The 11,072-nt window shown below is 40.9% G+C and overlaps 2 protein-coding genes across 3 annotated transcripts; one reads left to right on the top strand and one right to left on the bottom strand.

Moving 5' to 3' along the window:
• Positions 1 to 325: 325 nt before the first annotated feature.
• zbtb33 (zinc finger and BTB domain containing 33) lies at positions 326 to 7,779 on the bottom strand. 2 transcript variants are annotated; one of them, XM_002931803.5, is made up of 2 exons: positions 7,570 to 7,779; positions 326 to 3,570 (listed from the first exon to the last, which is right to left on the bottom strand). In XM_002931803.5, exon 2 carries the CDS (start codon positions 3,566 to 3,568, stop codon positions 1,463 to 1,465), a length of 2,106 nt encoding a protein of 701 aa, XP_002931849.1. In that variant the 5' UTR covers positions 3,569 to 3,570; positions 7,570 to 7,779; the 3' UTR covers positions 326 to 1,462. The 2 variants fall into 2 exon arrangements, with proteins under 2 accessions (XP_002931849.1, XP_004915806.1); XM_004915749.4 differs by lacking the exon at positions 7,570 to 7,779 and adding an exon at positions 7,185 to 7,266 and having other exon boundaries at positions 1,125 to 3,570.
• Positions 7,325 to 11,072, top strand: gatd3alb.2 (glutamine amidotransferase like class 1 domain containing 3A-like gene b2). Its single transcript, XM_018096825.2, has 2 exons — positions 7,325 to 7,383; positions 10,868 to 11,072. The coding sequence occupies exons 1-2, from the start codon at positions 7,340 to 7,342 to the stop codon at positions 11,055 to 11,057; spliced, it is 234 nt and encodes a 77-aa protein (XP_017952314.1). The 5' UTR covers positions 7,325 to 7,339; the 3' UTR covers positions 11,058 to 11,072.

Raw genomic sequence — 11,072 nt, 5'->3', positions numbered from 1 at the left:
AACTGGGCTTGAGCTAATTCTACAGGACTCACAAGGCTCACACCACTCCTTTGTTTACTGTACTTAGCAGCAAAGGGGCTGATTCACAGTTGTATTTCTTGCTTTCCATAATGAGAAAAAGAGCAATGCTTATGAAAAGCAAGTAATATTACGTCTCACAAAAATAGAAAAAGCAGATCATATATTGGTATGTGCTGCAGTTACTTAAGGTTAATATCCTGGGAGCTAAACACATAGTTTCCAGTGGAAACGTTAAATGCCAAAGGGAAATGTGACTGCATATTACATTTGCAGAAAATGGGTATAAACATACTTTAGACTGTAATTAAGGGGCTAATGTACAGTTATATTTGACATTCATGGATCCTACAAACAGTACCAAAGGCTAACCATTACAACTGCAACATATAATAATAATAATAATAATAATAATACAAATTACACATATAAAAGCTCTTGGGCACTGCCACAAGAGTTAGCGTTTTTTTTAAGGGATGCTTTTCTTTTGCCATATATTTTATTGGCTTTGCGATTAAAAATTTTTCCATCAACCACTGCATTTTTATATGCGGCTTCCCATGCTGATCAATTCAGGTGTTTGGACAACCGATATGCCCCTAGCCAGGAGGGGTTTTGGGGCTTACACCAGGAAGGTGTATCTACAACAGGCAATACGTTAAGCTTACCAGATCAGGTGAAAAACCAGGGACATTTCTTAAAAAAAAACATCCAGCTAGAGGGTCTGCTGCTAATGCATTAAATGTAAAAGCAACTGCTCTGCAGTCAAGGCAGCCCAGTAACTAGCATTTAGTAGAAGTGCCCCTAATGTTTTAAACAATCTGGTTTCCTTACCATAATTTCAGCCATATACCCAGCCTTCACCCAATTCCTGTAGTTTACGAAATGAATGTAACCTTACGGTGGGATTACAAGTATGTTACTGCACACAAACCTTTCAATACTATAGTACTGGAAGACTGCTTTGGACCCTTTTAGCAGTACAACTGTTATAACTTTATGTGATCTTAGCACAAAATCAGACATATCAATGGCAGTGAACAAAGGTCCAACCAGAAACCAGAGCTAGCATTAAAGTGCAAGCTTAAACGAAATAGTGAGTTAGGGTCTCCATTTTAAACATAGCGGGAAAGCCTCCAAAGTCACAAAATATAGATACTATAAAACAACTGAGTACAACTGAAGGTGTTTCAACGCGAACAAAGATAAGAAGTAAAATAAAACCCAAGACTCCTTGGATTTTCGGCTCTGCTGGACCTTCAAGTAAATGCTTAGGAGATGGCACCTCCCCCCACCCATGCCAGTCAAAACTACAGATGATGCATCTAAAAAAGGACTATCCATTATTTATTAGAATACCATAAGATTAGCTTAAAAAATCCTGATGGCAAGTTGCCTTAAAGTCATCTATGTTCCTATTTGTATGCATTTCCAAACTGTAGCTCTAGTACGATTCTGGTATTACAAACTCAAATTCCGTACCACCCTCAGATGTATTCAGTTTAAACATATTCTGATTACTCTGCTGGAGGAAGATATCGTCCCAGTTGACTGGCTTTGGAGCAGAGTTAGCGTGGCTTCCTTCGGACGCAGGTTGCTGCGGTTTATCCGGGTCGATATCATACACAATTCCACCATCGTTAATAACAGGAACATTAATTCCACCATCGGTAATAACAGGAACATTAATGGCTCCATCATGAATAACTGAGGCATTGTTTGAATTGTTAACATATGCGTACTGTCTAATTTGCAGAGTTTTACAGGGATTTAGTCGGTAAAGCTTTGAATCTCCTGATGGATCCAGACTGTGAACTGACCTTATATGTGAAGCCATAACCTGATAATTGATAAAAGAACTTCCACAAGTCAAGCACTGATATCTTCGCTCACCGGTATGGTGAATCTCATGCTTTGTACGATACTCTGCAAGAGGGAAAACTCTCTCGCAGTAACGACAAGGGTACTTTTTTTCCCAGGAATGTACGTTAAAATGTCTCCGTAAGCTGGTCAGACATACGTACGAACGCTTGCATACAATACAAATGTAATATACTCTACCATCCACTATGAGCTCATAGTGATCATCATGTTTCATCTTCATGCGCTTTCTGTTTGGTAATCCATCTAAATCCAGTTTGGCCTCCCCTTCCTCAGGATCTTCCTTGATGGGAATGACAATGTCATACGTATCTTCGCCAATGTTTGCATATACTTTGCAACCAGTTGACAGACCTTCGATTTCAGAGGCAGTGTCCAATGTTATAATTTTTTTGCCATCAATGATGCGCCGTGGTTCAGAGTCTTTATGTGAATCTTTGCTGCTTCCTGAAACCACGTCGGCTATCTTGATTTTAAATTCACCAGGTTTTGATGGAGATCCTTGCGTGAAAGTCACAACTTGCTTTTTCTGTACCCCATCAAAGGAAATGTGTTTTGGTGTGATGGGTTGCTGTGCCAAAGGCGTGACAGAGGAACTTGGGGGAGAGATGCCATTACCATGGACAATTACTTCTGTTTTGGGTTGTACAGCACTGATTTGCTGAGGTTTTGGTGAGCTTAAATCGACCAAAGTGTTTTGTTGTGATAAAGCATTACCAGAGGTAACGTTTTGGGAATGTTGATCCTGAACAGTATTAGGTGTCGCTTGCTTCTGAGCAGGTGGACTAAGAAAACCATTTGCAGGTGGAGGTGGATTCTGACTTGTATTTGTGTTAACAGGCGGAGTAGGTTTTTGTGGTGTGGATGAGGTGGTGTTCTTTGATGGTTGTTGGCTGGAAGGTAAAGAATTCTGGGTAATTTGAACTTGACCAGCAGGGGTAACTTTTTTAACTTCTGGTACTTGCTCGTTATCGGGTGCCATTTGGCTTTGAGCAGCTTCCTTTTTCTCTGTGGGTGGCTGTTTAAATGACACAATCTCCGAACAAAATATTACATCATCGTCATCATCATCATCCTCTTCCTTCGCTGAATCTTGATCTTTGGAATCAGAAGCCTTTTTGTCCTTATAATCATCACTGGACAATAAAAAGGATTCTGTGATTTCGGGCATCTCAGCTTTAATTTTAGCTGTGCTTGGCGATGGACTATCTGTGCTTTTTTGTGGTTCAAGTACTTTTTGATCAGGGTTAGGTGAAGCATCAGCACTACCATCTTTACCCCCTCCACCTGATATGCTCTTCACTTGAGAAAGAGGGATCCCGAGTTCTGCTATAAATGGGACTCCCAGTAACTTCCCTGACTTTATCAGCTCTTCCAGCATGTCACATCTCACACGAACAATTTTTGAGCTGTAAATGTAGTTTAAAATTTCTGCAAATATGTCGGCTTTGATAAAATTCAGCTCCACTACTTGTCCTGCAACAGAAAACAGTTGATGGAAGTAAGTGCTACAAGCTGAGAGAATATTTCGGTGGGCTCGAAATTTACGGTCTTCGACAATGACTGTCACATCGCAGTACAGCCCCTGCATTCGCTGGTCATTTAAAGCATTGAGCAGAATTCCGGAATATTGGGTGTCCGTGGCAGTTATGAGTTTTTTTGTCTCCATGTCTGCAAGATAATAAAACACCTGGGTCAGTGCACTTAATAGCATACTGGGTTCCAGCAGTCTCTTCAAAAGCTAAATGCAATATTTTGTATATGTGTATACATATATTCATTAGGAACTGCCTTTCCATACTATACAATTCCAGCACAATGTCTGAACTCTACTAACATGTATCTTTTACCCGCTGCCTCTTTAACTTGCCTTAATGTGGGGTATCAAAACACTAGATTGGCCTTTCTTGGCCCCTTTGGTAAATGCTTTGAAACTCCAAGCACTTGTGGTTTCTCGCCTAAGAACTTTCCAGCAATTCTCATTTTGCCTTGTATACCTTCGTACAGTAAAAAATGTGGTGTGCCACACACAATTGCCCCCTATAAGAATCACATGACGGTGTAAGAATTTGATTATCAGGCAATTCTCTTAATATCAGTATAACGTGTGGTCTCATTACCGCAGAGGAAAGTAATCAGTGACAAAGATCTTTCTGAATAGTGGATTGCTTGATAAGTCTAACTTAGTTTTTTTTTTCTTTAAATAAAACTGCTTGGCAAGTGAATAAGAAATCTTAATGAGCAGCACAGTCCCCTTCTCTGAAGTTACTGGGTAGGCGGTGGCTCTGGCTCTACCCACAGGCATTTGCCAGCATTCAGTGTATGACAGAGGGGAATTATCTAGCGAGCTCTCCAAAGAAAATTTCTGTCGCACACGTAACACCCACACCCAAGAGCAGTGAGCACAGTTTAGCAGGCTAAATAAAACCATCCTGGGTAGGGACAATAGCATGACTGTCATGGCTTAAAAAGTAATAATACAAATAAATAGGGGGTCTGGTTAATTATTTTACTAATGAGGCTTTACCCCATGGAACAAAAATGTTGAGCTCCTATCATATCATTTAATAAATGAGTTTGGCGTTGGAAAAATGTTAATTCACTTCTGATATACTAAAGCTAGCCATATAATGGCAGGTATAAGCTGATAAGCTCTGCCCTTTCAAACCAAGTTGGTAGTTTATTGGCCCATGTATGTGGGCCTTTCTGACCAATCTTGTTGAAAGTCAGCCACAAAACTGTTGGGTAAATTGCAAAATCCCATTAGGTAAGAACCACATTGGTGTGCTGATGTGTTTCTTTCCTAATGAGCCAGATGACCAGATCAACCCACCAAAAATGTTGTAGTAGTTTCCTCACTAGTTTAACTTAAATCTTGCTTGCTTACATTAGAAGCCTATTCACAAGGAACTGTGCGACTGATTATACTAAATTCCTTCCCTTCAACAGTCCATTTCAGTCATGGCTATTTTACATGTATTTCAATACCTGCACTGTTTGTAGTGCAAAGCAAACAAAAGGGTGACAACCAGCATGCTCTGATAAAAAAAAAAAACGCCATATTTCTACATGTTCATATTATACAAAAATCTTCTGGGAAAAGGTCAAGCAGCAGGATGTCACCTATGTGCCATTAGCAAATTACTGCCGGCACATTGTTTGTACTACTTCCAGACAAGCAGGTGGAATGGATTAAATTACATGGGTTTACACATATCTTTGATAACGATTTTGAAATGTACATAATAAAACCTTTTATTATAATTACATTACATTATATATATATATATATATATATTATATGTCTTTGAGAAAGGCTGCGGAGGCAGCCGAAACGTTAGATGTGGATTGAATAAACACCTTTTACTTTCACCTAAGACCTGTGAGTGCGGGACATCTTCACTTGCTATTATATATATATATATATATATATATATATATATATATATATATATATATATAATATAAGGCCAACATATTCTGCAGCACTGTACAATAAATCGGTGTAGACTGATCATACAGATTACATACAAAAAACAACCAATAAGTGATAAAGAGGGCCCTGCCCAAATATTCTCCATTTCTTTTAATGTTGCTACAAATCATCTGCATACGCTACACTAAAGTAAGGTCTGGTGACCCCCGGCCAACGCAGTCTGCCCAAATATAAAAATGCATGGGATCTGCTTAGCTTGAGTGCTACAAAGGAGGAAATGAGGATAAGGTGTGACTGAAGGTGTGAGCAGACAAACACATCTCAAGTCAGTAGCACACCAATCATCTCACAGTAACTGTAGGAGTGTGATCTCTTTGTGCAATGTTTCCCATGCCACATGCCTTTTTCTATCACCATCTAACCTCCCCCACCCCAACTGCCTGGGGAGCCAGCAATGCAGAGGCTTTCTTTCTGCAATCATTAGGCTTGGCCAAGCGTAGAGCAGGGTAGTGACTTCTCTTTGTAACACTTGCTGTGTTTCATGGTGGATTTTGCTGCAAACCTTTCATGCCTGTCCCACCAATTCTTATCATATGGCCCTATAAGTCATAAAGACACATTGCTCTTGTACCAGACATACCCAACCTGAACCCTTAAGTATGTTTAGAACTAAAGCTTCTGCCCCCCCAGCAGCTGTCAGTATGTTGGGTGCTCTAGTTTAACTGCAGCTAGAGAACTGCAAGCTCATATGTGTTTATATAATCATACAGATCATAATGACCCAGCAGAATTTGTTGGTCCTGGCCCAGAAGTTAAAAATGCCTGCCAATCTAAAGAGCTTCTCATTTATCTTCTGAATCTTCTACATGCCATAGAATATTATGTAAGACAGATTCCAAATGAAAAAATCCGCTTCTATAAGAAATAATACAGACTCTGTAACAACAAATACAGGTTTACATTTCAGAACTGATTTTTGTTTTTAACACTGATTCAATACTTTTTTTTTTTTTAACAGAGAAGTATTGGCCTCAAGTGTTCAGCAAGTTAATAATAAGCTATGGAGATAACAAAAAGGTTCCATATATTCAGTGTATCAAACAATTCAAACAATATAAAATAGAACTAAAGGACTTAATAAAATAGAACGTTGGAAACAAATGGTGAAGAAGGTTGCAGTCGTACCAGCATACATACAATCCAGTGTAGCCATGTGACAGGTTGGTCTGATTCAAATCGTCTAAAGGCAATTCCCCTACAGTGTTAAACGCAATTAGATGTATTATTAATGAGAAAGGCTTGGCACTTACAATGAAGTTGCCATGCTTATCTGGCACAATGGTCAATACCCACAGTTTGTTAACCCAACACATCTGGTTAGAGTCATTTCCCTTCATACAAGCACAGCGGGCAATATTCATAAATCCAAGGCATATATTACAATTGTCAGTACATACAATAGACTCCAGCTAATTTCCCTGACAAGCTCCGCGCATTAGCCAACATGCAGTGGATGTTACTACTTTTCCCTATGATATTTACATTACACAACAGAGTGTTAGAAGGTTACTATTAGGCATTAGCATTTCATCAGTCTGGACGCCTGGAATGAAATCAGACGACACTGACGCAAAGCGTTGGGTTTATTAACTGTGAATTGACCACAGCACCACATCAGCATGGTTTCAGCTGTACAGTGCAAGTGTCATGCCTTTCATATTTCCAATAAATATCCTCCAGTTTCCCACTATGGGAACACCCCCCTATTGCATTTGTTTTTAAGTGAGATGGCAAGTTAACTCATTGTTTCCCAGAGCCCTGAGAGTGGGCGCCACTGCGCTAAAGTCACCTTTTGCCATGACCCCCTCGTTCTCCTGCACTAGTGGTACATCCCCATTCATTACATAGAAGCAAACACACGGCACTGAGGTGCTCCCTGAGGCCTGTGAGCAGCAACCAAGCCTGAAACCAGCGTGAGTGAGGTGCGCCCCGGCAGCAAGAACAATGGGAGCAGCATCCACACATGTACCGGGGCGCACAACCCTAAGGTGAGGGAGATTTAAAGATGGCGGCAGCGGCGGCACCACAAAGGAAGACAGAGCCGGCCTTCCTGATTTTCTATAGGCCCGGTACGCTAAGTGCAATTAGTGTCCATCGCACTGGGTACTAGAGGGGTGGGTGGCGCTTGATTTGAGTAAAGTTTACAGGAAAGGCCAAAGTAGAGGCTTATTTACCTTTGTTGTCCCCCCGGGGGCCCCCCCGGTGCCTCGGCTTCCGCAGACAACGACTGAAGCGGCGAACGCACAAGCTCCTCCCGCAGCCACCGACTGAAGGGCTGCAATACCAATAAACTACCGACAGGTGTCACCCGAAGGAGTACAAAGGCGCCGACCTGTCGAGCGGCAAGGATGGAGGCTTCGGCATAGCTCGTCCATTTCCGTAAACGCGGCGGGAGCGGCAAACATCGCGAGATGAGGAGCGAAGCGAATTGTTATGTTGCTAGGCAACCGAAGTGCAGCGTTGCGCAGGGTGGGGATTTGTGAGCGGGAGTTCTCTCTCCAACCTTAGTCTGTAATGAACGCTGATTTAGGTGTCTGGCAAAGCGTGGCCCAACAAAATGGAAGGTTCATTTGCAATAATATTAAAAGGACAGTTTCACACGAAATGGCAGACTCTTATAGTAAAATTAGAAGCCATACAACGTTATCACATTGTCTCCCGTCCATTTCTATAGGAATCACTTGCCCTTGAGCCGCACTGACTGCGGAGGAGAGTCTAATGGAACTGTAAGTGCCGTGTAAATAGGGCTTCATGCAAAGAAATGGAAATCGCCAAGGTGAATAAGCTGTACAAATGGCCCTTGTATAGCAAACAGTGCTAATAGCATATTGGGCTCAAGTGTTTTCTTTATATTTAGTGCTGTGAATACAAGAAGTGCACTGTATAATGTTCTACATTCATACAAGTATATTTCATATAAAGCACATATAGCGGCAGGTTTATCAACATTTGAGATTCAAGTTGACCATAGAAAAATGTACCCACTTTCAGTTAATTTCTATGGGATTTTTAGTGTATTTGTTAAATGGTAAACTCTAACTTTCATACATTAAAAAATACACTCAAATCTCACATTTTGATAAATCTGTCCGATAGTATTTGGTATATCAGGAATCCAGTGTAACTACCCTGTTTCCCCGAAAATAGGACATCCTCCGAAAGTAAGGCCCCCCCCCTGATTTTTCACCCCCCTCGGAAAATAAGGCATCCCCCGAAAATAAGACACCCACCTAGGGCTGGGCGATAAATCTCGCCCAAACGATGGAATAAATGTGTACTGTATTCTTCTTCATGGAAAAATAAGACATCCCCTGAAAATAAGACCTAGTGCATATTTTGGAGCTTAAAAAAATATGACAGTGTCTTATTTTTGGGGAAACACGGTATATATACATAGCAACACTCTGGGGTACAACTGCATGAGAAGCTGAAAGCCTAGGTAGGAATTACATTAGGGTACAGCAATAAAGGGGCCTGGCAGTGATTAATTTGGGGTACAACTACAGAAGGTCAGGAACAACTGGCTGCTAACTGGCTACTAACAGTAAACCTGATACCTCAATCTCTGCTTACTTTTATAGGCTTGCAGTTCTGCCCAGTCAACCTCCAAGCATTGAATATATACATATATACTCACACAATAGTAAATTGCATAAATCAGCACTCAAATTCAGTGCAAAAATATGTGTTTAATAATCAGTAAAGAAGAGATTCAAAGTACTGGCTTCCAAAGAATAATTATGATGTGTTGATGTCTTTGTCTCATACTCTCCATGTTCAATCTAATCAGGGAGCAGCAAAAGCAATACTGCATGCATCGTCCCCTATAGTAGATAAGTACAGCCCCAAAATGCTGCCATAGATATAAATCTGTACATTTAAAGGGATTCTGACATGATTTGATGGTGTTTTTATTTCTAAATTACACTATTTACATAGCTTATAATTCACCATTCTACCATTTAAACTTCTACTCTTGAACCAACAAATGTATTTTTCTAGCTGTAATATTGGTGTGTAGGCACCATTTTAGCGCATTGTGCCTGAGTCTGAGCTAGATTAGAAGTGCTTTCAGATAATCGTTTGTTTCTCCTACTCCCATGTAACTTAAGGAGTCCCAAGCCGGACTTGTATTTCTTACTATTGAGTGCTATTCTAATATCTACTGGGAGCTGCTATCTTGCTACCATTGTCTTGCTATCTTGCTACCATTCCCATTGTTCTGCTGATCGGCTGCTGGGAGGTGGGAGATATCACTCCAACTTAGGGCTCTTCCACACGGGGAGATTAGTCGCCCGCGACAAATCTCCCTGTTCGCGGGCGACTAATCTCCCCGAAATGTCATCCCACCGGTGAAAATGTAAATCGCCAGTGGGATGGCATACGCGGTGGCGTGATTTCAGTGAAATCGCGGAAGTTGCCTTGAGAGGAAACTTCCGCAATTTCAGTGAAATCGCACTGCTGCTGCCTGCGTGTGCCATACTTAACCTGCCCTATGCTGCCTGTGTGTGCCATACTCTACCTGCCCTGTGCTGCCTGTGTGTGCAATACTCTACCTGCCCTGTGCTGCCTGTGTGTGCAATACTCTGCCTGCCCTGTGCTGCCTGTGGGAGGTGAACCCGGCAGGGGTTTGTTCTGGGAGTTTGTTAGCCCTCGGTACCACAGAAGTTGGACAGCGCTGTTCTAGTTGATCCAGAGGAAGGCAAATAATACAAGTGCTGTTGTTTAAAAAATGACCACAAGATGGCACATCTTAACTTGTATAAGAAATAGAAACCTGTTAAGAACCTGTTAAGGAACGGTACTGACTTAGAACTAAAAGTTTAACTGAAAATAATAGCAATAGACTATTTGCAGACAGTGACATCTGTTGTCCATTTGACAGTTTTTATACAAAAGGTTTCATTTGCAGTGGTAGGGCAAGGATTAAAGTGCAAAGACAAGTATAAAGAAAGCATAGGGCAATTAAATGCAGAGCTCTGGTTTTAAAGGGCGCGTTTCCCTTTAGGCAAATCATTTAAAAAAACTATATAGCTAACATTTAAAAATTAATATATTTAAAAAAAATCCCCTCCTAAATTAGCTGAATGTTTAAAGGACATCCAGGGACTTGTGTATCTGCAACAGAGAGAGAGAGAGAAAACTGTTCAGTGAGTTATGGTTTTACTGGCTCAATAAATGGATTAACCAAAGAGTAGAGACTATTAGAGCCAGCCTTTTGCCTAAATAGGCCTAAATACCCATTCACCAAGGCCATTATAATAATGCAATTCAAAAATTCCCAGATTTCAAATGGCAAAAAATTGTGCCTATGCTGTTGCTGTGTTGCACTCAAAAGTCCTCTTACATTTCTCTGGCTGTACTTTAATTCCTTGGAAGGACCTTATTCTCCTTCTATTCTGCAAGTGGTCATTGCCTATAAAAAATGAGTAGCTGCTATTGTCCCTAAACTTTCATTTGTTTGTTCTGTAGGTGGCCATATGCAGGCACAGCAGCTGCCATTAAGGAGCTCGGCTGCAAACACGTCAACAAGCAAGTCAGTGAAGTTCATGTGGATGCAAAGAACAAGTTGGTCACCACCAGCGCCTTTATGTGTAACAGCCCAGTTTATGACATGTATGATGGTACTGGGGAAATGGTTCTGACATTAACAAATTATTAACAGTATTTATGGGGG

The sequence above is a fragment of the Xenopus tropicalis genome, chromosome 8, assembly GCF_000004195.4.
Source record: "Xenopus tropicalis strain Nigerian chromosome 8, UCB_Xtro_10.0, whole genome shotgun sequence".
Taxonomy (NCBI): Eukaryota; Metazoa; Chordata; class Amphibia; order Anura; family Pipidae; genus Xenopus; species Xenopus tropicalis.
Note: the sequence above shows the minus strand (reverse complement) of the source record. Positions and strands in the feature narration are given on the sequence as shown.